At 35.7% G+C, this 27961-nt stretch overlaps 2 protein-coding genes across 4 annotated transcripts in view; both read left to right on the top strand.

Moving 5' to 3' along the window:
- The first annotated feature begins 1168 nt into the window (after window positions 1-1168).
- LOC106053928 (partitioning defective protein 6-like) lies at window positions 1169-17770 on the top strand. The gene is made up of 5 exons (XM_056035950.1): window positions 1169-1440; window positions 3875-4097; window positions 10701-10975; window positions 11094-11219; window positions 13873-17770. The coding sequence occupies exons 1-5, from the start codon at window positions 1378-1380 to the stop codon at window positions 14293-14295; spliced, it is 1110 nt and encodes a 369-aa protein (XP_055891925.1). The 5' UTR covers window positions 1169-1377; the 3' UTR covers window positions 14296-17770.
- A 1509-nt stretch (window positions 17771-19279) lies between these two features.
- Window positions 19280-27961, top strand: part of LOC106053923 (cleavage and polyadenylation specificity factor subunit 1-like) — a 30450-nt gene continuing 21768 nt past the window's right edge. Inside the window, exons 1-10 of one of the 3 annotated variants that reach the window (XM_056035741.1) lie at window positions 19280-19387; window positions 21329-21518; window positions 22072-22114; window positions 23091-23218; window positions 24315-24395; window positions 24754-24911; window positions 25057-25197; window positions 26003-26142; window positions 27114-27224; window positions 27441-27534. In XM_056035741.1, the coding sequence (XP_055891716.1) occupies window positions 21375-21518; window positions 22072-22114; window positions 23091-23218; window positions 24315-24395; window positions 24754-24911; window positions 25057-25197; window positions 26003-26142; window positions 27114-27224; window positions 27441-27534 (1040 nt within the window). In that variant the 5' untranslated portion in view covers window positions 19280-19387; window positions 21329-21374. Of the gene's footprint in view, window positions 19553-21328; window positions 21519-22071; window positions 22115-23090; window positions 23219-24314; window positions 24396-24753; window positions 24912-25056; window positions 25198-26002; window positions 26143-27113; window positions 27225-27440; window positions 27535-27961 lie in introns of all 3 variants that reach the window. The other 2 variants (XM_056035739.1, XM_056035740.1) reach the window with 2 other exon arrangements.

The raw sequence follows: 27961 nt of genomic DNA, 5'->3' as shown, positions 1-27961 counted from the left end.
AGCCTTATGGTCGTAGTCTTATGAAAGACGTCCGGCAAAAGGAGAACATACCCGGCAGGCCATGGACAGACGGACAGACATTTCGCACAAAACTAATAGCGTCTTTTCCCCTTTCGGGGACCGCTAAAAATGCGTTTTCGCTGATAAACACACTGTGAACAAAAGAGAAATAGACTCCACAATACTCCACATTAATTGACTCACAGAGAGACAAACTTCAATCTGAAGAAAGTGCTAATAGGCCTACACATAGGCATAATGTTTGTGCGAATGATGCAGCCTACTAGGCCCTGTTACTAAGCCAACGATGGATGACTGTTAAGTCGTTGGTAGGCCTAGCTAGATCTATATCATATGCGCACTGGTCGGTCGTTCGGTGGTTAGCTCGATGGTCCAGGGCTCAATATATAGCTAAATATTTTTCAAATTCGAAGGCCTAAAACATTTAACCAAACATTTTTTTACTAAGATAAGTCGCTTTGTCTGAAAAATGTTATTTAATCTTTTGATTACTGAAATGTGAAAATAAATTGCAAAGTTGTAAAACTTAATTTTTTAAATATAGGACTTATATAAAGCGCCTACTTTTCTATTCTCTCGTTTCTTATATTATAATAATACAGACGTTACTTCAAAAAAGATGATTACGTCCTAGGTCCTACGCGTCATGCATGCATCATTATATAGTCTTGTTAACGTTTAAGGCATTTAAGGGTATTTTTTCCTTTTATCCTTCCATAAGCGTGTAGGCTACAATCAACCAATAATAAACTTTTCCCGCTATGTTAATATAGTAAATCAAATAATTGCTAAAAAAAAACCCATTGAAATTTAAATTTAATTAATGTCCATCCCAATAAGAGGATAACTGATATCTCGATCAAACGGTAATCATTATAGATTCATCTGGAATCTAGAGATTAGGCCTAAGACTAAGTGTAGGCATAATATATATAGGCTAATATATGTCAATCGTGCCTAGCAAAGATGAAATGGTACGGGAATATAAATTTACAGGTCTGTAGATCTAAAAAGATTTAGAATGTAGATCTAGATCTAGATAGCCTGAGTCTAATTACGAACTTAACCTCTTAGGGCGTAAGGAGGTTGGGTGTAGAAAAAAAAATAGGTGAGATGACGTCATACATATTTGTCGATATAAGTTAGAAGTGTTGCGGAAGCCGAAGTGGACACCTTTTGCTTTGGTTGTGTTATGAGACTTGACTCATTCATAAATCTTGAAATTTAGACTACTACACGGTCTAATGTTGAATGAATTTTTTTTTACAATATTTTAAAACTTCGTTTTATGTTTTAACATTGTGTTAATTAGTTGTAATAAAATAAATGTAGCGGTGATTATCAGATCTACTGAAAATGTCAAGAAGTTCTAAAGGAGCTTTACGATATAATGGCGGAATAGTGGAAATAAAGAGCAAGGTAGATCTATTCATTTGACATTTCTCAATTTCTGATTTCATTCACCTGGTTTTCAATCAACTATAGTTCTAGTCTGTAGGCACTAGATTGACTAGATCTAGATAGATCTATAATCTATTCCTCCCGGTGTGTCAGTGTAGGTCTACTCTTTCTAGTCAAGTCTAGTCTAGGCATTGTGATTGTCTGAAGATGAAGACAGTGAATGAAGTAGTAGTACTAGCTAGAGTGCTAGACTCATTTCTAACTAGATCTAGAGTCCAAGTCTAGATCTTAACTTAATCTTATTGTATAATATTTTTATATCCAGAATACTAGATTTAGATAAGCCTAGGTCATAATTTTCTATTTTGAAGTTCTCTAAATTAATCTAAATTATAAGATAATATATAAGATCTAAGATAATTACATTTATTAAATAATGTAGATCTATTAATGTAGACAAATCAATAATATAAGCTCAGACCACTACCTTTTCAGTGGCCAATATAAACTTCCAACACAAGTAACAGGCCCTGGACCATTTAATGTGGACAACTTTAAAGATTTCAATGTTATCAAACAGTTCTTTAGAACCACTTTGAGGCTGTAGCAGATATACTGCCCCTTGAGTCTTGAGGAAGAGTTGGTCAACTTTAGAGATATATAACAATTGAATGTGCCGAAGAAGTAATCAGTAAGAGTGGATGCAAGATTGAACATGGAAACTGATTGATGAGAGGAAAGGTGTCAGACATAGCAGAGACCAGAAAATCGCAATTCAAGAATGCAAAGGAAGCCTTAGGAAAGCAGATCTGAAAGTAAAAAGAAGTTGCTGGCTAGATAAATGAGACTAGCTTGAACAGAAGTGCCAAGAGGCACAGGTGGCTGTAAATAAAAACAACATAGTGATCCTTAAAGGATTACGGGCACGACATGGCCTAAATTGTGCCGATGTGCCTAAACTCAAACTCAACAAAAACAACACAAGGACTTTTCATTGCATTGTTCAAGACCTCACTGTATCAAAGAGTGGACCAATCAAATACAAACATGGTAAACCACTACTAAAGAGAAAAAAGAACAACAGGGTGCACTAGGAGCAGCATGGGTAGAACACTTCAAGAAGACCTCAGCTAACCACCTCCATACCTGAACTTTACATTTAAAGAACCATCCCCAGACAATGACCTTGAGATTAGGACAAGGCATCAGGTTTAGATATGGTATCAGTAGACATGGTTAAATGTGGATGACAATAACAAGAGTAAATGGCATCCTGCTACAGTTTGTTGAAATTCTGCAAAACCTCTACAGCATTTCAAGGTTTTGTGTTAGCCAGTATCCACTTTCACTTAATTACTTACTCAAGAAAGAACCTTTTCAGGTTTAGGAAGAGCTGGAAATTCTCCATGAAACACTAATTCAGAAAAATAGAGTGAATATACTAGTTTTAATAAACATTCATTATATAAATGTCCAAACATTTTTAATTTATATGCAAAGAAAAAAAAGCAAAAAATTATTTGTTATATAATTACAACTTTATGTTTTTAAGTTTCATTTTCTTTTTCATTACATTTTAAATTCATCTCCCCCAAAATCCAGGCAGTACCCATAAAACCACATATAGTATAGGCAAATATAGCTCAAATTACAAAATCAAATCCTAACAGCTTTAAAACCTTGTTAGCTTTGCTGTGGCACAAAACTTATCAGTAGCTCATCCTTCCTGAAATGCATGCTAACTTAAATGGACCATATTTTCAAACGATGGATGAATTAAGTAAAATACTGTACTTTATTTCTGTAAGATTGCTCTTTATATATTTTATGATTTATGATCATTATAAGACATTTCAAATACATTCAATTCCGCTGCAGACGCCCCTTGTGAAAATGGTATACATGTTAAATGTCTCTTACTTTTTGAAAGATAAGTAGTATGTCTTTTTACTTAGTTACTATTCAGACACGAATTTAAAACAACAATGAAAATACAGTACTAATATTTGTACATCCCTATAAAAATAAATTGACTCGCTTAGCCCACAGTTTGAAAAACACTGATCCAGGGATAAAGTTTGGATTGCTCTAAATTTGCATGTACACTTTTTGATAATGGTATAATATCAACCTTGGGCTATGGTTCAAGCAGTTTAGTTTTTTTCTAACAACGCATTACCATGGCAGAACAAATAGATGCTAACAAATGTTGTTATTTAATACAAAATCTGTTTAGACCCTAAGACTTAGTTTTGTAGCCTGAGCTATATTTACCAATATACCGAATTGTTATAAACCTTGATTTGAGAATGTTGGTAAACTTTATATTATATTATTATCTAGCAATATGATTCTTAATTATTTTACTTAAAATTATCACAATATTTTGCTGATAATTAAACTAGAAAGAAAATGCATTATTAATTGGTCTGCGATTTTTATGGTTTCCCAGTTTGATGCTGAGTTTCGAAGATTTTCTATTGATAAATCGAAGATGAGACTGTTTGATGACTTCTATCATCTGTTAGAAAACCTTCATTTCTTGCAAGATGTTCCATTCATCATCACCTACACAGACCAGTACATGGATTTACTACCAATCAACAATAATGAGAATTTTAGTCGAGCACTTTCCACAGCCAGACCAAGTTTAAAGATTTTAATACAGCGTAAAGGTAAATATATATTGTGGTATTATATTTATGTGTGGTATTAGAGTTTATATTATTCCACCTTATACATAAATATTGAGTGTTTTATACATGGGTCATTTTAGTTATCGTCCCGAGACATGACGTTAAACTGCGCTCCTCTTTCCTTAGCACTTTTGGAGCTCAAAAGTGCCCTACTTCTTTTCTATCATTGTGTCTGCCTCCTCTTTTCCTAAGTCTGCCTTCATTGATCATCACACTGTCTCCTTAACTTTAAATTCTCACTACGTCCTAGACCAGTCCGTTTGCCGTGGACTGCGACGGGTAAGGGGGGATAAAGAGATCCTGGTGTTTGAGTGGTGGCTATCTGAGGATAAACCACAACAACACAATACTTCGGCTCCAAGTTCCCCTAGACCTGAGACCCAGATGGCCCGCTCTGGGTCAACCGGCTGGTCATGCCGAGCTACCAGCATAGGTCATCGACATATGCTGGAGGGCGGTGGCTGGAGGGTCAATCAGGGAGCTGCTGTATCGGACACATGTCCGATGTAGCAGCTGACTGAGTATAGCACCTGTGTAGCCCTGGCGGGCTCATTCTGGACATCCGAATGGCCCGTCCCCTTGTTGGACTCGATGGCGGGTGGGGAGCACAGGTGCCGAATTAACCAAAATATATATGGACAAAAAAACACACACAAAACTACTTGCCCCAGACCTATGTCTGGGCAAGAAACGACGAATTGACGATAAAAAAGAGGAGGTCCCAAAAAGCTGTGCCACCTGGCCATCATTTCTGGTGGTTAGATGCACAGAGGAGGGAAAAAGCCTGACCAAGTTGAGCCCTTTTATTATCTATAAGGGACTCAAGTCAGTAGTGGGAGAGCCCAAGAGTGTGTCTAAGCTACACAAAACAATGGAACTCCTTGTAGAAGTAGACAGCAAGACACACTCTGATGGGCTTTTAAGATGCAGAAGACTCTGTGAACTCCAAGTGGAAGTCATGCCACACAAGAGTCTGAACACCAGCAGAGGTGTAATCAGCTCTAGGGACCTACTGGAATGTTCCGAGAAGGAAGTAGTGGAGGGCATTGAAGGAGTCACCCATGCCCGGCGCATTACCAGGCGCAGGGAGGGTGAGGAGGTCAAAACCGCCACTATTATCCTCACATTCGGAACTAGGACACCGCCAGAGTATGTGAAGGCAGGATACCTACGAGTTCCAGTGAGGCCCTACATACCTAACCCCATGAGGTGCTTTAAGTGCCAGGGTTATGGACACGGCGCGGCAGTCTGTAAGAGGAACACTGTGTGTGCCAGATGTGCTGGAGAGGGTCATGAGGACAAGGGCTGCACAGCCCAGTTCAAATGCCCAAACTGTCAAGCTGGCCACTCAGCCTACTCCAAGGACTGCCCTGTGTGGAAACAGGAGGTTGCCGTGCAGGAGTACAAGGCAAGAAACGGATGTACCTTTAGCCAGGCGAAATCGGCTGTACTGGCCCTACCCAAGGGCCAATTCGGCTTGACAAAGACCTACGCCCAGGCTGTTGCTAAGAAAGGAAGATCCATAGCCACACAGACGGACACATTGACCCCACCACCCCCTCCTCCTCCCCCAACTCAGAAGAAAACACCGCCAAAGAACACACCTCTGAAGAAACAAGAAAGCCCTGTTGTCATGCTAAAGAACAGGTTCTCTGTGCTCGCTGATGAGAGCATGGAGACTGAGCAGCATGTCAAAACCAATACTCCGGGAGAACCCGGAGACATCATGTCTGACACAGGTTCTCCTCAGAGAACCCAGCCAGACACCCCAACCTCTACTGAGTTAGAGGTTGACCAACTCCCTAAGGGGAGAAATCAAAGCGGAGAGGATGCCCGATGTGAGAGAGGAGGAAATAACCTCCGCTCTAACCAGAGGGATCTCCCCTCTCCAGAGAGAAAGACTTCCCCCAAAAGGGGGTTGTCCTCCTCTCCATCCAAACCCAAGAATAAAAATACCAAGGTCACTGGAATAAAGGGAAACCCCTCCGGGATCCTCCCAAGGCCAAATAGCTCCAAGTAGGTCATCTAGAATAAGCCATGGATTCCAGAATTGTACAGTGGAATTGTAGAGGCCTCAAGGCCAATTACGAGGAAATGCAGCTACTGATGGACTCTGAGACTCCTGTAGCTGTCTGCTTACAGGAAACATTTCTAAAAGATTGTATCAGCTTCCGAAGCTACCGTGCTTACACCAAGAATGTTGAGGATGCAGAGAGAGCATCAGGTGGAGTCTGTATCCTTGTGAATGATAGCATCCCCCATGAGAGGGTAGAACTACAGACCACACTACAGGCCGTAGCAGCTAGGATAACCCTTCACAAGGTTATCACTTGCTGCAGCCTGTATCTACCACCAGGCGCTCCATTAAACCGAACAGACATGGAGGACCTATTGAAACAACTCCCCCGGCCTTATTTAATCCTTGGGGATTTCATTGCCCATAACACCATGTGGGGATCCAACAATACCGACACAAGAGGTCGTATGCTGGAGGATATCTTCCTCCAACATGATTTATGCATACTTAATGATGCATCACCGACCTACTTGCACCCAGGAACTGGATCATTCACATGCATTGACCTCACCGTATGCGTCCCCGGACTTCTGGACGATTTTAAATGGTCAGTTAGCAATGATCTACGGGGAAGTGATCACTTCCCAATCATCATTACTAACAATCTCCCTTCATTGGGACGACCTCAGCGGTGGAAACTGAATAAGGCCGATTGGGAACAATTCCAAAAAAGATGCTCTGAGGATATCACAGAAAATATCCTCCATGAACAGAACCCAGCTGATACCTTTGCTAGCAAGCTACTAAGTATAGCCAGGAAAGTTGTACCCCTAACCTCTGCAAATCCAAAACGGCCTAGCAAACCATGGTTTGATACAGCTTGCAAAAGTGCTATTGGTGATAGGAAAAAACGACTGGCTGCATTTATAAAGAATCCTTCCCAGGAAAACCTAAAGCTATTCAGGATAGCTAGAGCAAAGGCTAGACAAACCATACGGTCAGCCAAAAGGAATTCCTGGAGAAGTTTTGTCGGCAGTCTGGATGCCAAAACTTCTGCTAGAGCGGTTTGGAAGGCAGTAAGGCGAATCAAAGGGAAAGAATCAAATGCAATAGGGCATTTGAAAAACCAAGGACGAACTGTCACGTCCCCCAGAGAAATAGCTGACTGCCTTGCATCCTCAATAGCAGAAAAATCATCCACTGCACACTACACGCCAGAGTTCCAAAAAGTCAAAACCAGGGAGGAAAGACACCCCATTGATTTCAGGTCAGAGAACAATGAAGACTACAACAAACCGTTCTCGCTTGAGGAACTGAGGGAATCGCTGGACAAGTCACATGACACAGCGCCTGGAGAAGACGAAATCCATTACCAGTTCCTCAAGCACCTTCCCGAACCCTCATTGGCAGTCCTGCTAGGGGTCTATAACTGTGTGTGGCAAACAGGCGCTTTCCCAAACAGCTGGAGGAAAGCCACAGTCATACCGATACCTAAACCGGGAAGAGACGGCTCTGACCCAGCTAACTATCGACCAATAGCACTAACAAGCTGCATCTGCAAAACCATGGAAAGAATGATTAACAGTAGGCTGGTCTGGTACCTGGAAAGGAATAAAGTGATCTCAAACTACCAGTGCGGATTCCGGCAGGGGCGGACAACAACTGACCACCTGGTAAGGCTGGAAGCTTATATTAGAAATGCATTACTCAGAAGAGAACATCTAGTAGCTGTATTCTTCGATATAGAAAAGGCCTATGACACAACCTGGAAACATGGCATTCTACGTGACCTGGCGCTTATGGGGCTTAAGGGACACCTCCCCCGTTTTGTGGAGGAATTCCTGAAAGATCGAAAATTTCAGGTTCGAGTGGGCAACTCCGCTTCTGACACTCATGACCAGGAAATGGGTGTACCCCAGGGCAGCATACTGTCAGTCACCCTGTTCAACATTAAAATAAATAGCATCATAAATGCGCTGTCCCCTGGCATAGAGTGCTCTTTGTATGTTGATGACTTTGTCATTCTTACTTATGGGAAAAACATGAACACCTTAGAAAGGAAATTACAGTTATGTTTAAACAAAATTCAGGGTTGGGCAAACTATAATGGTTTCAAATTCTCAGACTCCAAAACAGTTAGTATGCATTTTTGTAATCTAAGGGGACTCCACCCAGACCCTGAACTATTTATACACAAAAAGAAGATCCCTGTCGTGAAAACTACAAAATTTTTAGGCCTCACCTTAGATTCCAAATTTAATTTTCTCCCCCACATTAAGGAACTTAAGAAGAAATGCCAAAAGTCATTAAACATACTAAGAGTACTCAGCCATACGGACTGGGGAGCTGACAGAGATACCTTGCTGCTGCTCTATCGGAGTCTAATTCGATCCAAGCTAGACTACGGATCCATAATATATGGAGCAGCAAGGAAGTCGTACCTAAAAATACTGGAACCAATACAAAATGCTGCCCTGCGTCTCTGTCTCGGCGCGTTTCGTACATCACCTATCCCAAGTCTCCATGTGGAGGCTGGAGAACTCCCCATGGATATAAGAATGAAAAAGCTTGCAATGCAGTATATAGTCAAGCTAAAATCCAACCCCACGAACCCTGCTTTTGACTCCATATTTAACCCCACAGAGGTAGAATTATACAATCGAAGGCCTAACGTCATACAGCCGTTGGGCCTTCGAATGAGAGAACCCATCCAAAATTTAACCCCACCCATTGACCAAATCTCTAAAATAGAAACCCCTCAGAATCCTCCTTGGCTAATGAATAAACCCAAATTAAATTTATCCCTCCTTAATTTCAAAAAAGAAAATACAGACCCAAGCATACTACAAGTCCACTTTAGGGAACTGCAGGAGAGCTACGGAGATTGTGGCACCATCTACACAGACGGATCCAAAATGGAGGGAAAGGTCGCGTGTGCCTGCTCCTTTCGGAACAAAACAATCTCCCGTAGACTCCCCGATGGCTGCTCCATCTTTACGGCCGAATTGCACGCAATATTCCTTGCACTTATGGCCGTAAAAGCATCAGAAAGGAGGAAATTTATAATCTGCTCCGACTCCAAATCTGCATTGCAAGCTTTGGGGCGGATGAAGACCGACATCCCATTGGTACATAAGAGCCTGAAGCTGTTGGACCTAATAACAGCCGACCGTAGGGATGTCACCTTCATCTGGGTCCCCTCCCATGTTGGCATTGAGGGAAACGAAGCCGCAGACAGAGAAGCAAAGAGAGCCCTAAATCATGCGGTGTCAGGAACCCAAATCCCCTACTCGGACCTGAGACAAAGTATTGCCTCTGCCACCTATCGAGAGTGGCAGAACCGATGGGAGGCTGAGACTCACAGTAAACTCAGGCAGATTGTGGCGGATGTCAGGTGGCGGCCCACATCTAAGGGTCTGACAAGGCGTGGTAGCACAACCATGTCCAGACTTAGGATCGGCTACACCTACATCACGCACTCTTTTGTACTGAAGAGAGAGGAGCCCCCACTTTGCGAGTACTGTGACTCTCGCCTCACCGTGGAACATATCCTCGTTGATTGCCCCAGATACCAGGATGTCAGGGCGAAACATTTTAGAGCCACTAATCTAAAAACACTATTTAATAATGTCGACCCTGGGAAGGTACTGGGCTTTATTCGGGAAGTGGGGCTATCTACGAAGATCTGATTTCTGAAATTGTGAACATGCACTATTTACATTAGATTTTTACCAAATATTTAAATTTTTACTACCTTTACTATTTTAACTGTGAATAGACCTTAATTTTAATTATATTACTGTATAGAATCTGGCCCTTGTTGTTTAGAGAGAGAGTAGTCCTTAAGGGACTGCAGGCACGACATGGCCTAAATTGTGCCGATGTGCCTCAAATCAACAAATCAAATCAATCAATCATTTTAGTTATTATCATTGATTGCAATATTAAAACCATTTTTAGAGCTTGGGGATTTTTACTTTTGATTCTCAGATTCTGACAGATTTGAAATCCACTACTTGCATTTTACTTACTATTATATGATATCTTTTATTAATTTTAAATGTTAACGAAAATTTCATTAAAAATTACGGTATATTTCTTTATGGTCATTTACATGTAACTCATTTTCATACTCATATAATATATTTTTTCACCTCAAAATAGGGTTAGGGCTCAATGTACAAACATTTCCCTTACGTGATGGAGTGGGGGGGGTGTCTTTTTTTAAAAAAACTTTTATTGAAGGACTATGGTGTATATATACTTTAATGACAGTATTTGGGCCAGACCACTTGTCTCATCTTTTTATTTTTCAACATAATATATAACAGAAAATTACTTTTATTGTAAAAGTCTGTACAACTGTATATTCCACTGGCTATTTCCTTTTTCCTTGTTGATCATTATGAATTAAAATTCATTGATTCTACATTTACCAAAGTAACAATATTTTAAATTTAAATACACTTACTGGCACAGAAAGGATTATTTGATTATTGTTGTTGTTTTCTATGTAAAAAATTCTAGCAATATATATTTTTGACAAAATGTTTCTTTCCAATAAGGTGAAAGCTATGGTGAATTAAATGGATATGGATCTCAACCAGTCAAGAAGAAGAATCCGATCACTAAATTGATTAGTTCAGAAAACTCTCCACGCCAAAAGATACAGATTAGCCTCATGGAGGATTTTAGGAGAGTCTCTGCTATTATTGATGTTGATATTGTACCAGAAACTCACCGGAGGGTTAAGTTAATGAAAAATGGTTCAGACAAACCATTAGGGTTTTACATTCGAGATGGTACCAGTGTCAGAGTTACTCCGCATGGTTTAGAAAAGGTACATTAAAATTTTTTTAGAATTCCTAATTAATACATTTGAAATCAAAAGAATGAATTTTTTATGTAAATGCTTAAAAATATGTACTAATAGTTAAATTAATGACATTACGGATTAGGTACCAGCAATATTTATTTCAAGACTGGTTCCTGGAGGTCTGGCTGAAAGTACAGGTTTGTTGGCTGTCAATGATGAAGTTCTTGAAGTCAATGGCATAGAAGTAGCTGGCAAAAAATTAGATCAGGTTGGTACCACTTATTTCTAATTCTTTTCTTCTGCATTTTATAACTTCTGGTTAAACTTCCTGTACTATAAATCATGTTTTTAGTAAAAAAAAATAAGTGCACTTTGTTCCCATTTAAAGAAATATTTTGGAACAATACAATTTAGAAATAAGGCTTTTAGTTTATCCTATATTATATTAAAGTAAAGTTCCCCTTTCAGACCTTGCGATCTATAGAGCAGATGATGTAAAGGTCATCTGATTCTGCCTATGGTTAACGAGGGTGTCATGTGGCCAGCACAACGACCAACTGCCTTTACTTTTCCCCAACTGATGTCAGGTACCCATTAGAGCTGGGTGGACTCAGAGGTGCCCAAGGATCCCGAAAAAAAATCCCAGTCTTCATCAGGATTCGAACACGGGACCCACGGTTCAGAAGCCAAGTTCTTTACCGCTCAGCCACCGCGCCTATTATATTTTGCTTGTGAAAAAAGTTGATTAATGTGATACAATGCAATAGGAAGTTACTATCATGTTTTTTAAACTTTTAAAACCATTTTTCTAAAAGAATTTTTATTTTAGTGAAATCTTCTAAAAGAAAGTGCCTTCTATAGAATTAAATCTCATAAACACTTTATGACTTGACTGTAGAGCCCCTATTGTCAAGAGACTTTCCTGTCTACATGTATCACATGTTAAGGTGGTATTATATTTTGTAGTAGAGGAGCCAACCATTTTTCGATTGGCACGCTTTTCTTCCAGACCAGATGCCAATGCTTTATTAGCTGTCCATAGCTTTCTTGGTCAATATCTCTCCACATAGAAATTGAGTGTTTAATTTACTTTTTTTTTTGTCTGTTCTAAATGTAATAAAAGTTATTCCTTTTTATTAGCGGCCCCCAAAAGGGGAAAAGACGCTATTAGTTTTGTGCGAAATGTCTGTCCGTCCGTCCTGTTTAGATCTCGTAAACTAGAAAAGATATTGAAAACCGACATCACAATATTTTAGACCATTCAAAGTTCTGATGCAACGGCTACTCTTTTTTTTCCTGAAAGCGAAAAATCTAATTTTAAAAATCAGTTATGCAAGCAGTTTTTTAAAGAGAAAAAGCTAATTAGTATGCATTATAAGTTAGACCTAAGTTAAAACGAATAGTAATCTTGTAAACGTCATTTTCGTGAACAATTTTTTATTGCGGAAATGTTGTCTTTTTTTTTTTTGTGCATTCGAATAAGAGATTGATCCTTTTCAAAACAATTACATCTATTATAAGACTTCAGTTAGGCCAGGAGATGCGCGGTAGCTGAGCAGTAAAGCGCTTGGCTTCCGAACCGGGGGCCCCGGGTTCGAATCCTGGTGAAGACTGGGATTTTCAACTTCGGAATCCTTAGGTGCCTCTGAGTCCACCCAGCTCCAATGGGTACCTAATATTAGTTGGGGAAAAGTAAAGGCAGTTGGTCGTTGTGCTGGCTACATGACACCCTCATTAACCGCAGGCCACAAAAACAGATGAACTTTACATCATCTGCCCTATAGACCACAAGGTCTGAAAGGGGAATTAGTTAGGCCAGGTTCACATCTAACTTTGCATTCACTTGCACCTATCCTTTGATCTGCTGTACCGTTGGGGCACTACACAAGATCTGTCAACCTTCTTTCTCCATTCTTATCTCTCATTTGTCTTTGATATAATTTCATTTGGATGTTCTTTCTGAAAATATTGAAACCTGCCTTTTTACCTGCCTGGGTGGACCACTTTGTGGGCCGATTTTGAGTTTGTGTTTCCACACAAACTGTCTTTGTAATCTTGTTGTTTCTAGATTCAGCTTTGTGTAACTCTCCAAATTCTTATTGTTACATTTCATTATCTTATGTCTTTTCTTCTCCTTTTTTTTTTTTATATATATTATATGCAATCATTTGCAAAAAGTAACTTTTGTTCCAGGACTAATACATTTTGGGAGGTCATTATATAAATTAGAAATACCGGTAGTAGTGGGGTCTGCTACCATTCCTTGAGAGGGGAACCTGAATTAAGATATTTTTTTGTTTTGTATTATTTAAAAGCCATTTAAGAAAAAAAAAAAGGAAATCAATCTATTTTTTAGTTGACCACATATAGTCTGCTTTAAGTGGTCAAATAAATGCCTTAGAGAAGTGTATAGTTAGGGTTTCTGTTTGCTTACTATTATCTAAATTAAAAAAAAACATCAATTAAACTTTTTAAATTAAAGTTTGCATGATTTAAATTTCCCTAAAGCCATGTTAGTGTGACACTAGAACATTAGATGATTTATGTTTCTATGTACTATGTGGTCCAGTATTTTATACTTGATGCTATTGTAACTGGTCTGTAAATTCTCCACTTTTAAATAGAAGAGGGAAACAAGTGTTAAAGCCATAGGCTTTAGAATGAAAGAGCCTTGAGTTAAAATTTCAGTGAAGAATGGAGTTTCTTTATATTTGCTGGGGGATAAAAAGCTTGTTTTGAGGGCTGCATGAAACCTTCATTAACCATTGCAATCAAAATAAATGAACTAAAACTCATCTTTTCCATACAAATATTAAAGGAAAAAATTAACTATTTGGGATGGTGAATTAGTAAGTAGAAGTCTATAGAAGTTTACTTACTTAAAACAGTTTAGTAATACATACTTGTTGTTTACTTTGCAGGTGACAGATATGATGGTTGCTAACAGTTCCAACCTGATTATTACAGTTAAACCTGTTAATCAGCACATGACTCTGGCCCCTCATCGTGGTGCTGTGGGCCGCAACAGCAACATATCCTCCACCTCTCAGGCCTCGCAACAATCGCAGGCCTCCAATTACTCCTACCACTCAGCCAAATCATTTGACAGTGAACCTGTGGCTGAAGACGATGAAGATGAAATACATGACCATCTGTCTTCTGCAGCTGCTGCAGAGTTGGACACTTCTAACAGTGAAAGGGGAGATGGCTCAGACGTTGAGAGTATGTCTAGTAAAAACAGCAGCCGGAAGCAGTTTAAAGGTAAAAACAAAAGTATGAAGGACTCTGAGAATTCCAGTGACCAGGAAAGAAAAGAGAATGAAGATCCGGTTGCAACGCTTTAGCGGCTATTGTTGTCACCACTCTTGGCTATCAGTTAGTGTGAACAATTGGTTGTGATTTATTAACATTTTTACAAGGAAAAAGTTTATACACACTCTTAACCATTACAATAAATTAAAGTACATATGTATAGTATCGACTTGTATCTGCTTGGAGGTAGCTCCTGATGTTAGATAACAAGACTTATAGGTTACTATATTTACAAAATATGAGGTACCATTCCCAGTCTTTATTGTTTCTATATTGTTCATATGATGCAATTATGTATTGCAAATTATTTATTCTAAACACTTTAGAAGTGTTTTCCCACTATTTATATTTATAAGGGATTAATAGTACATATGTTTGTAGACTGCATGAAATATTTAGATGTAACTTAAATCATCATGTCATACTTTAAAATTTCTTTCCTGAATCATTTTGTGTATATTATGCATGTAAAGATTCTCAAAGGGTAACAAGAAATTAGAACAAAACCAGGGATGCTTTATTTATTTAATAGCAGTCATTCCTTACTGTTCCCTTTTATTTTTTTTTATTATATTGTCATTGTATTATAATATTTGAATGATTATAGATGTATGACTGTTGACTATATCACTATAAAAACAAAAGAGAAATGTATTAAATTTCTTTAGCCTCCACAAGATAGTAATGTATTTCAAAATTGTTGACATTTTTAATTGGTGAATAGCCACTGTTGTTCATTATCATGTTTAATTGACTGTAAAAATTAGTGTATAAAGTAAACATTTTTTTTTACTTTAAAAAACAAAAATGAGGTCAAACGAAATGCATGCTTGCATAAATTAATGACAGCTCATTATTTAAAATGAGTGTTGATGGGAATTATTAGTGTGTTCCATATGTGTGATTAGTCCTCAAAAGGTTATTTTTAAAAGTTAATGCATGATGCTTTACATTTTTTAAAGTAAAATTATGTTCTGTCTGTTCAAACATATTTAATATGTTCAAAATATTGGTGCTTTAATGAATACTGATTGCAACGGATTTGTGCCTTTTTTTTTTTCTACATTCACACCCCAAGATATTCTTGTTCTTATGAAAGTAATAGTAGTAGACTTAATTTTTTGGAAACATTTTGAAGTGTTTCTAATTAATGTGATTGAAGGAGCAGTATGGTAATACAGACCTGCCTACCGTTACGCAAAATGCGTATTCGTTACTCAAAATCTCCCAAAAATGACAGTCAGTACGCGAATACGCATTGAACCCGTCGCGTTACGCTTTTCGTATCTTTTTTTCCCCCCTCTCTTGACTAGCTTACGAGCGGTCACGGAGGTCACGCTAAGCCATTTTGTTGGCCGGGGGGGGGGGGACAGGGACAGAAAAGGTGGGGGAACACATTGTGTCCAGATCTATACGTTGATTGGTTCTTAAAAGCAATTAGATTTAGTCTAGAAATGAAGAACGCGAGAGTGAGGGAGTGGCGGGTTGGTACCGTCAGTTAGCTGATACACCAACGTGACTTTTTTTTTGTAAGTTCATTAGTAGAAATTAATTATGTTGAATCCCTGATTCCCGTATTCATTTGTATAGAAAAAAATATCAAAGTGCTATCGATTCAAAACACATTGAGTGACGTAGATATCTAGTCTAGATCTGGATTCTAGATCTAGAAAGCTTGTTATACAGGAATAGATCTAGCTAGTCATTACGTTAGTCATGATTCTCTACATTACTCAACAATCTAGATCCAATTTAGTTGTAGTATGATTTAGATTGATTAGATCTAGATCTATAACATCTACTACCATCTAGTCTGGATCTAGACTAGATTCTTAGTCTTAGTATAGAATAGATCAAGGATGAAGGTAGGCTTACGAAAGTTTGGAGTAGACCTACGTTTGTAGCGGATCCACGGCATCGGTAACACTCTCGAGCCCAGATCTAGGTCTGGAGTAGATTATATTCATTATATAGACATAGATCTAGTCTAGATATCATCTCTATTGTCATATTGATCTAGATTTAGATTGTAGATTTAAACATGACATCTAGATCTAATATTATATATATATATATATATATATATGACAAAGTAGTGGATCTCGTAAGTGTTACGCATTCTGGTTCCAAAATACGCATTTTGACCATCAGCGTTACGCATTTGGATTTTTTTTTGGTAGGCAGGTCTGGGTAATAAGTATCCCTTGCCTGCTCATTTTATGTCAGTATCTACTTTCTGATGGAAATTATTTTGGGGCAACTCAATAATATTGTGAAATTTCTTGTCCTATTTACAGTCTATCATTTAGTAGTTACTTTTTCCATTTGTTCATAACATTTAATTATGTTTGTTCTTGATGACAAGTTTAATTTCTTTATGTATTGTTTATACTCTGAATGTTCATTCTTATCTTATACTTTATCTCTACATAGCTTGTTGGAAATTTGAATAATTTTTTCCTTTTAATATACAATATGTACTGTTCACTACTAAACATAATGATTCGGGACAGTGATCAGAATGTTTTTATAATGTCATGTCCTTGTCTTATACATCTAAAAGTTAAATGAGACTCATAATTTTGTGTTAGATTTTGGTGAAATATTTGCCACTGTTTTGGCTTGCAAGCTATATCTAATAAGCATTTATGATAGAAAAAAATAAATAAAAGTAAAATTACACCCTTAAAAATAAAGTAATTCTAAAAAGAGGACAGAGTTTTTTTTTTTTTTTTAAATCTTTCTCCTGATTAAGACTTGAACAATTGGTAAGAATTGGAAATATTTGTTTATCATTTTATTATTGCTTTTTAAATAAAGTTTTATTTTTAAATTACAGCATTATCCATTATCAAACTGGAAGAGTTTGTAAAGAAACTTCTCTTTAAACATTCCTGTTAAACTATTTAGCAAGTCATTCTAATGTTTATGGACCAGTGTCTGATATTGGCAGTTAAAAAAAATATGGTTGGCTTTATTTTATTAAAAGTTGTTTGCCATTTTTGTATACATTATTATCATTATTAAAAAAAAATCAATTACTTTTACACTCTTTTGTGTCATTTTTCTCATATACATTGATAGCACAGAAGAAAAAAACACCATCCAGCATTTTTCCATGTATATTTTTTTTCTTGTATGTTGAAATTATTCCTCTGTTAAAATGTACTTTTATAATCAATGATAGCAAATTTTATAAATATTTACAGTCATCATATACATATATCAATTGTCACTTATTTTCTACTTAATACTTACACACTTTACCTTAATATCTTTGCATTCCAATTCCTAATCATTCATGTTTTATACTCGCCACACCAACACACACACAACTTTCCCCCAAATCCTTTATAAAAATACCTATATTATGTAGTATCAGTTTATGGATAATTAGTCAAATGCATTAAGAGGAGCATTATACATGGCTCTTTGTGCGTACATTGTTTTGATCAAAGGTTTCCCACATTTATGGCAAAAAATAAAATGCAATGTGAATATAAATGACTTGATTTGTCTTTATTTTTTTGTTATATTATATGCATGACTAGTTTTATATTTTAATAACTGTATTTTTTTTTTGTCCTAATATTTAGGAAAAAAAAAAAAAAAAAAAAAAAGTTATGGTGTGATGACAGTTAAAAAAAGATCAACTGGTCAAATGATCTGCAGATTTAGTTCTGATAAAGTAATAGAAAGGCTGAAGGAAATATCATCAATAACTGAAAATAATAATAATCTTTATTGTCCGTATGGAGATTTGTCTTACAATTAGTGCACCTCTGCCTGGTGCACTACTCTTCAAGGATGGCAAGATGAGAGCAGAATGGGTGTCTCATAGCTGTTTAAAAATATGTCCTTAATTAACTCGTTAATCTTGAAGACAAGCCTTATTATTATATTATTACTATGAATAGAAATGCTTGTTAAACATAGTCATACTAAAGTAAAAACTGGACATTGCTATTTTGGTCATTTCTTTGTGCCTTAGCTGACATAGAAGAGAGCACCTGGTTGCATGCTGCCTCAGAATGAGACAGCTGGAGGTCACTTACAACGGCTGTGGGATACACATTAGAGACCAAAAGAAAATCCGGTGGCGAGGACAGACAGCGAAAAGAAAATCTAAATCGACCACCTGCGGACAATGGTTATGCTTGCCCTGGGTGTGGCAAAATATGTAGGTCACAGTTGGGGCTGCGCAGCCACTGGAAATACTGCATTCCTCACTGATCTTCGGACTCAAAGACAAGCCTTTTTATTTGTGTCATATGTATAACTTTGAGACAATCCTTATTATTTGTGTCTTATATATAACTTTGAGACAAGCCTTATTATTATTACATAACTTTGAGCTTCAACTTATGAGTTGATTAATAATAATAATTAATAATGCATTGAAATATGTAATAGAAGACTATATTCAGTGATTGGTTGATGTAGATCTATACATCTCATCTACATGATTACAGTGTCTTGTGTTGGATGAGTAACAGTTTATAAACTTTATTAGGTGAGAATTTCTATAAAATCACTATGTGCAATAACTATAATAGATTAAAGGAACTCTTCAAATTTGTTTTATTTTTCTATTAAGCCCATTTTCGTCATCACAAAAAAAAAATATTCAAAGGTTCCAAGAGTTTGGGAAAACATCTGTTATCATTCTGTAACAAAATGACCTTCAAGTACATGTTCTCAGTTTTACAAACATGTCACACAAACGTGAAAATAGGATATTTAACAGTAATACGCACTTAAGACATTTCATTAGCTCTCAGTTATAAAAAAAATATTTTTTTTTCCTTAATGGCTTTACGGACTAAATCTAGATATAGCTCAATTAAATTAAAGCAACGCAGTGGAAAATAGAGACCTAAATCTAGATCTAGAGATTCTAGATTTTACAATGAGGGAAATAATATAAAATGAAAACATTAGATCTCGACATGGAATCAGATTTTTATTTGGTTCGTGGACAAAGTCCATTTTTTTTAATTTTTAAAATTGTAAACATTATCTTTATAAAACTTGTGGTTTAGAGTTTAGTGACATTTAGATCTAGATCTAGATCTAGATATATTAATACCTAAAATTCTTCAAATGAATGGCATGCGTCTCTAGGTAGAATCTCTAGATCCAATATTACTAGACTCTAGTAATATCAGATCTAGATCCTATAGCCTCTGTCTGTCTAGTAGTCTGACAACCAGTCCAAGTCCAACTCCTGGCCTTCAGCAGGCGTGACTCAGATGTTCGGTCCGTGTACTGTAACTCAATACTGTTAAAGTTCTGTTAATATTAATATTTAAAATATTAATTAATAATAAAATTAATAAAAACTTTTACTTAAATATGTTTAAATAAGTTAATCATTAATGTTATCATCACTAACACTACACGACACTACTACAGAACCGAAGGGGCAAATGCGAGGACGCGAGGTCTCACGGCACATCCTGTACTGCCTGTAGCCCAAGCCTGAGGCTAAGGCCTAAGTCGGCTGAGTAGGCAGTAGCTTACTTGACTTAACCATCTTTATCTGACTAACTTAGCAGGCCACTTAGCAGTTATGTAGCATCTTAGAACTAATAACTAAGCCTTAGCTTCAGGCTGGAGGGGCTCTTTACTGACTTTATTAAGTCTTTAGCCTTAGCAATAGTATTGATGTTATCCACCTAAGTATAATAGTATTATAATAATCTATACTAAAAGTGTATAGAAATTAAAAAAGAAATCTGTATATTATAGTATAAACATATAGACATAGTCATATGTATCTGACCTCTTCCACTATTACCCTGAATTCATAGGCTTTAAACTTTAAAGATTAAAGGGGTTACAAATTACATCTGCTGCTTAGATTTAGATAGACTCTAGATAGAGATCTATACCCAAAAAGCTTTAGGAGTCATTATTGAGACTAAGGAATATTCAGGAGTCTGTGACTCTTAGGCAGCTTAGACAAATTGCACAGCAGCACACACAGAGTGTATCACTCTGGCAGAGCCTGGTATGCTACTATGCTAGATCACAAAGTGTAGATTTATTGCCTTTCCTTGAAAAGGGGAGAACTCAACTGCATTGTGGGCGACATCATTCCAATCATACTACATTATATAGTACAAAGCTAATGCCAATGCAAATGCTCAGGCGTCTATAACTTTTTTATGAGATTGTCATGACATTTATCATATTCGCTTTGCAACTGAAGGAGGCCAGAGAGAGAGAGAGAAATTTAGATCTAATACTAGGTTTATATATAATAATAATATATGTTAAGTATCTAGCTCCTAGTGTGATTGTACCTTGTAGATATCTGGATCTAGTTAACAGCAACTGGTAAGACTGTGAACACATAGAAAGTATGAGAAATAAACTAAGAATAAGAGTATACTGGGTTTTGTGGTGATATCTGCATTCTCCAACTGAATTAAACTTTCAAAATTGATTCCACATTATTTTACATACTGTATCTTTATGGCATTTCATACTTTGTCTTTATCTTGTCAATCTAGAGTAAATCTAAATATAGTAGTGTAATTAGAATCTATTTAGACTTTCTAGTTCTAGTATCTAGAGAATTTAGATACAGTAGTAGATCTAACTAACCAATGAATGACAATGTAATTACAATCATGGTTCCACTTAGACTATAACCCAAGTTGTCACTTGTAAATTTAACATTACCTAGATGTCAAGAATTAGATATTAGAATCACCTTGTATGAAAAGGGAAAAGATTGAAGAACACCATAGTTTTTTTTTTTTTTTAAATTTATTGCAAAATCAACTCTTGCTTATTATTAGTTATCAAATTGTGTTCTACTTTAAACAATATACTACCCAATGAAAACACCTACACAATACATAAATTAACAAAACAAAACAAAATAGTAACAAACTCAATTTGTAGTCTTGTCTAAAACAAGTTTAATTAGCTACCACTGCAGTTATAAACATTAAAACAAAATATAAAGATAAACTTACTAGACTATATATTTAAAAAATTACATATGAACTATATTTTAAGTTTATTTATTCATTTAAAAAAAAACTTTTTCAGGAAACCAACTAAATCTTCCTGCTGAGAGTAAATAAACGTAAGAAGAATGCACTGTATGTACAGACAAATCCATCCGCCAACTGGCATAGAACATTGTGTATATGCTCACTTCTTCAGCTGGGAGGAAAAAAATCTGATCATAGCTGGAGTTAACCAGCTGCATGTCTACCGGCTTAATTCAGAGCCTGAGGTGTGAACCTTTTTTTTTCTTAAATTTGGGGAAGTTAGGTCTAATAAGACAGGACTAAACTCTGACTAAATTCCGAGGAGTATCTATTAAGAAGAGTGTAACATGAGTTTTGGTGGAGGGAAGTTTTATAGACAAATTTATTGGGGGTAAGTTTTTACTGAGACATAAGTATTGGGGAAAACTGTACTATAAATTTAAGAGACATTTAATGGAGTGAAGTCTGTAATGGGATTCATAAACACGACCTTAATATTGGGCAGATTGATAAGTCTAGTTTATAGTTCACGACTTAATTTTGTAAAAAAAATCTTAAAGGTTAAAACATTATAAAATGTATATTTATTTATAATTATAATAATATGTTACATTTTTTTTCAAAATGGCGCTGCGCTGTGGCGACATGCGATTTGTGCTTTCATTATTCATTATTACACTTTGGTTTCTTATAGTTATAATGTTTTTTGTTTGGTGTAATGCACAAATTGTGAGACAAATTTCCTTACGGATAATAAAGATTATTATTATTATTATTATTACTTTGACTATTTTTCAGCGTGTAAGACCTGATGGACAATTAGTAACAGAAGAAGTCACTAGTAAGTGTTTTTTTTATTTAAATGGATGTCATAAATGAATATCATTGCCTTTATTTTAGCACATTTATTTTGTCAATGTAAACACATACATGAAAAGGAATGTTTTTGTATATGTTTTGATTTAAATGTTATAAAAATTAGATGCCCGGAACAATTATTGTGAATCTAAAACATGGCTTTGTATGGCCATAAGTTGAGTGAACACATGCTGGCGGTAATAAAGAAGTTAATATAGAAAGTTCAGTAATTGTCCACTTTTACTTTGCATAAAATCAAAGTTAGAATCTTTTATTATTAGTATTAAACATTGTGTATGTGTAGAAACTTAACAACAGATTGGTATATGGAAAAACTTTCTGGGATCAGATGTCTAATTGGTTTTATGCGGCCAAAAGCTGAACACACTAATATTACAGTTTCTAGTTGAAAAATCTGAAGTTTCCTTTAGGAAATAAGAGTTGACACATGGGAAGGGAACCAAAATTCATAGCTAGAACTACCTCAAGGACTGCAGCTTTTGAATTGGCCTTGTTATTACCAAAGTGACCTGAGCAGTCACAACATGGCCTAAATTGAACCATTCTCCAATTGTGATCCAATTGTAAAGGGCACATAGATTGTTGAACATGATCTGTTAGCCGTTTTTCTCCATTCTCTGTCTTTTAATTGAGTTATTCTCTTTTAGCGACAGGTCCCTCTACTCTTCGATGTTGTATTCCTAGTCTGCTTCTTTTTTTTAAATTCCTGGTACTGTTCCCTGTAGGAAGGTCTTTCAAGCCCTAATGACCTTGTGATATGGCCATTGATCTTAAGTTTGCATTTTTTGACAGTAGGCAGCAGGTAATCCTGGGGCCCACTTGTGATCCTGTTCCAGATTCCTTCATTTGTGATAGGGTCTTTGTTGATCACTTGAGTTTAAATACTAATTTGTACAAAATATTCAATTTAAATAACTTTATGCATGTTTCTTGAACAGCTGAAAAGAAAACCCGCCTTGAATGTCTAGCATCCTACAGTCTCCATGGCAACATTCAATCTCTAGCTGCTGTCAAGCTGGTTGGTGCCAGTAGGGATGTGCTGCTTCTTAGTTTCTTGGATGCCAAAGTATGTTGTAAAACTAATCCCATGAATACATTTTAATTTTTAAAAAAAAATTCATCCTAAGCTTTGTATATCAATATATATCATTTTTAATGTAAGTTGTCTCATAGTTTAGTGTTAATTCCATAAAATCTTTTTTTTTTTTTTTTTTTGTTTACATTTTACTCCTTCTTTTGTGTGTTGATTATACATTTTCCTGGTATAAAGTCAGTGGTGGCTTACAAAAAGTTGTATTGTAAACCATACCCATTTTTTTATTGGTGATTAACATCAATCTGAAAGTTTTAAGATTTAAAGAGTTTATTATAGCACATTGTAGGCCACTGCCCAGTGGGTTCATATTTCACACAGTTGCTGCGGGGAGGAAGAAAAAACTGTATCCCATATACTGTTTGACTGCCCCAGACATGCTGATCTCTGTCTGGGAAGCCACAAGTTCTTGACCTGTATCTTGATATGTGTACATTGCACACAACATCTGGGTTTCTGTCCAGGGCCTTTGCAAGAGAGGATCTGAGCCTGTCGAGCCCACACTCAAATGGAGTTTGATGATGATGATTTCTGTGTTTAGAGTTAATATATTTAATATAGTTTAACAACATGTACACTTTGAAGATTCAAAGGGTTTTTTCTCTTTTAGAGTACATTTCTAGACTATAGGCTTAGATAAAGTAATCATTGATTGTGCCTGCATTTTGGTTTCTCACTTAACCATACTTCTGTGATCACTCTTCTAGAGGACTTGCCTTAAAATAGTGATACCTTTCGAATAATATATATTGCTAAAGTAGGATTTTTGATTATTAGCTATTGCCTGAGCGAAATGGTTAAAGTAACACTTTGAAGTTATGCCCTCATTTTAATTGGACTAGAAAGTAACCATTAATATTTGATAGACGCAGCATTTAATTACCTTGTATAAATACATTGAGGCTTATAAAGTTACTATAATTTTACTAACGCAAATTTTGGCTTCTAATATTAGAAGTTTTATTTCATTCTATTTTGTCAGATATACTTATTTGATATTTGCAAATGTATGTATATGTACCAATGTATATACTAAAACAGGAAGTTAAACTAATGTGTATCATTACAGTTATCAGTAGTAGAGTATGACCCAAGTACACACGACCTCAAAACATGCTCCCTTCATCAGTTTGAGGAGCCAGAGCTAAAGGTAAAAAGTTTTTATTTAGCTGTTTTTTTTCCCCCCTTGAGATTGGTTAAAGTAATCTCTTTATAAATATCTGTTTTATTAGGATTTTTTTTCCACCTTGTGATTGTTACTGCTTGGATGATATCAAAGCCTGTGCATTAGCTATGGTTGGAACATTTTCATAAAGGCCTGTAGTTGTACTAGCTTCTGACAAACAGTACAACTACAGGTCTTCATGAAAATGTTCCAACCATAGCTAATGATCAGGCTTTCATATCATCGAAGCATTAAACCATAGTTATTTACTCTGAGCCATACAAACAGATTTTTTGACAATCTTTGTTTCCTGTGTTGTGAGAAAATTTTATTATGTTTTTAGGGTGGACACAGCAGCAACATTCATCTTCCTATGATCCGTGCCGACCCAGATGGTCGATGTGCTGGAATGCTGATTTATGGAACACATTTAGTTGTTCTTCCTTTCCGGAAGGATGTCTTATTAGATGACTTAGATGCACACACTGGACTGGCTGGAAAGTAATTGCTTTTCACATGACAAATTGTTTTCATTTATTTTGGTCAAGTTTTTTTGTATTTTTGGGTTTATAATTAAAAAAGTGTTGTTGTTTTTTTAAAGAGAGAAACTTAAAAAAAAACTTTTTATTTTATCTTTATCTTGCAGGTCACCCATTATGTCCTCTTACACGATAGACCTGAAGAAAATGGATGGTAAAATATTTAACATTTTGGATTTTCAGTTTCTCCATGGATACTTTGAGCCTACGGTCTTCATTTTGTATGAACCTCTGGCTACATGGGCAGGGTATGTCCTCTGTGCTTTTTTTTAAAATCCTCTTTCTATATGGGTTGGGTCTAATTTTTTTTACAGACTTCTGGCTACTTTTGTTTAAAGACTTTCATGTTTCGTTTGGTAAAAAAAATAGTTAAAAATATAAGAAGAAACAATACAATAGTTTGTAACTGTAATAATTTACTGTGTATATAGGTACCTTTGGAAATATCTACACTTACATTTAAAGTCACTTGAAATATCTACATTTATTACAGTCAGAACCACTTTTAAAAACAGCTAATGTATATTTCTTAGGCTTTTTTGTCTTAAGTGCATGAAGTAGGGCTATGCAGATGGTATATGTGCAATTTATTTTAATCATAATGAACTAAATTGGGTTAACAGTATATATTTATATTGATATTTCTATGTATTGTCAATTCTTATTATAATGAACTCTAAATAGGGCTAATATAATTTGTTTAATGTATCTAATGTTTGGTATATTTGTCATCAGCTGTTTGTATCCATTAATTAAAAAAATATATAGTATGCATTCTACCAAAGTTGATTCTCCATGATCTAGGAAGATTGCTGTGTTTCTTACTTAGGATTTCCATGTCACTTTACAGGAAGAAATCCCCAATAGTACCAGCTATATCTCTCTCTCCCAATATCGAAACCATTTCTAATTTCATGTAGTACCCTGCATTCATAGAGAATTTCTGTATTTCTGTATTCTACTTGAAACTTGACTAGTATCATCTTTATGTTATCTTGCCTAATTTGTTGACAATCTTGTTTTTCTTGTGTGTTTGTGTGTGTTTGTACACAGGAGAGTTGCTGTCAGGACGGACACATGCTGTATTGTGGCCATCTCTCTAAACATCCAACAGAAGGTGCACCCCATCATCTGGTCCCAGACGAGTTTACCTTACGACTGTTTTAGTGTAGCTGCTGTACCTAAGCCTATTGGTTAGTTTAACATACATCTAGTGCTTTAACCCTACTAGCCCTGAGCCCCTGAAAAAAACTGTTTTGTTTATTTGCTACCATTTATTCTCTCTAGTTCTAATAGATCTCTCACAGTATCATTCAGTGGAAGTAAAAACATAATTCTTAATAAAATTCTGACTCCTAAGAGTCTAAATCAACTAAAATATTGATCAAAATTAGGCTTATTACAAGCCTAGATCTATTTTCTACGTTCCTGGTTCATGTTTATTGCATGTTCATTGCAAATTTTCAGAAACTTTTCATGTAAAACCACACCAATTCAATGTCAACTCATGGAGGCAGACATTTGCAAAGCTAAACATGGTTTAATTACAATTGGTTGGTTATTTTTAGGTTCTGACTTATTTTTCCCATGAAATAGGCAAGTATCTAAAAGCGGTACAGTGGCATAGTGGCCAATTTAGAAATTATAGAAAAAAAACAGTCCATCAGTCTGGTAATGTTAAATAATAAAAACCTCACACTTTAATATTTTTAGAACTGTCTACATTTTTTTCTTCTTCACTCTCCCCTCTTTACTTCAACCTAAAAAAAAATTATTCATGTATTTTTTCTTTTAGAAAGGAAAATGTAATGATATACATAAAAGTTAACTGCTGCAGGGATTACAGAGAGTTAAAAAAAAATCAATCAGCACCAAAGTATATAAGGAAATACTGATGGAGTGAAAAGATCATTACCTAATAAGGATTAGGGCAAACATAGGCAATTAGGCAATAATCAAACACTTTCATTTTTTTGTTTACAAAAGAGGAATTAAAAAAGAAATTGATTGAAAATGGCTTAAAAAAGTATAGTGTCAAAGAAAGGGGTGGCTGGGGTTTGGTGTATATATAGTGCATGGAGAAGAAATGAACATATAAAATTAATGAATTCTGTATAATCATGTAACATTCTGTTCTGTTAATATTTTCTGTTGTCTCCTCTAGGTGGTGTTCTTATATTCGCTGTCAACTCATTACTATACCTTAACCAAAGTGTTCCACCATTTGGAGTGTCACTCAACAGCATAGCTGAAGCCTCATCACAATTTCCATTAAGTAAGTAGTTTCATAATAATGTTAAGCTTTTGTTACTTGGAAAGACATTGGTTTTATGTGAATGGTAACTAGCACTTATGATGCATAGGTGAGATTAAACTAATTGAAACTAATTTTTTTAAAATTTATTTGTAACTGGTGTCTATTTTCAAAGAGATGAAAATTTTTTTTTTCTACCATGTATTCTAATGCAATATATTTTTTGTTGGTATTCAGAAGTTCAAGAGAATGTTCAGTTCACTCTTGACTGTGCTCGTTATGAATTCATCTCCTCCGATCGGTTGGTTGTTTCTTTAAAGGGTGGAGAATTGTAAGTGCTCTTGAAATAATAATATTTCTTTTTGCTCTTTATACATAACAAATAATATTCAAATATATAAAACAGTCAAATCCAGTTTAATTGTACCAGTCGCTTATTTGGACCAAATCCTAAAATACCAAAGAAAAATCCTTTTATAAAGTTCAATCTGGTTAATTAGCCTGTTATTACGATCAAAGCGATTGAGTCCTTATGTAGTTTGATGAATCGGATTTGACTGCTTTCATGGTAATTATATTTATTCTATAAAACTTTTTGTTTACAATTCTTTTTAACACTTATTCAATGCTGACACATTGCTGTGTTTTTTAAAAAATTATTTATATTGTCGAGCCTAAACATGTTACATTGTTTTCTCTATGTTCAAAGTTTGCTGTTTCTGTAGCAGTTAGACATGTAGAATATTAATGTCTATAAA

The sequence above is a fragment of the Biomphalaria glabrata genome, chromosome 7, assembly GCF_947242115.1.
Source record: "Biomphalaria glabrata chromosome 7, xgBioGlab47.1, whole genome shotgun sequence".
NCBI classification, from domain to species: Eukaryota; Metazoa; Mollusca; class Gastropoda; family Planorbidae; genus Biomphalaria; species Biomphalaria glabrata.
The sequence above is the reverse complement of the archived record's forward strand: the minus strand, read 5'-3'. Positions and strand labels throughout refer to the sequence as shown.

Bases quoted from the DNA above. Each gene is read 5' to 3' on its own strand.
- LOC106053928 (XM_056035950.1), top strand. From the start codon at position 1,378: ATGTCAAGAAGTTCTAAAGGAGCTTTACGATATAATGGCGGAATAGTG. The intron at 4,098-10,700 runs GTAAATATATAT...CTTTCCAATAAG, and splicing joins GATTTTAATACAGCGTAAAG to GTGAAAGCTATGGTGAATTA. The intron at 11,220-13,872 runs GTTGGTACCACT...TTTACTTTGCAG, and splicing joins CTGGCAAAAAATTAGATCAG to GTGACAGATATGATGGTTGC.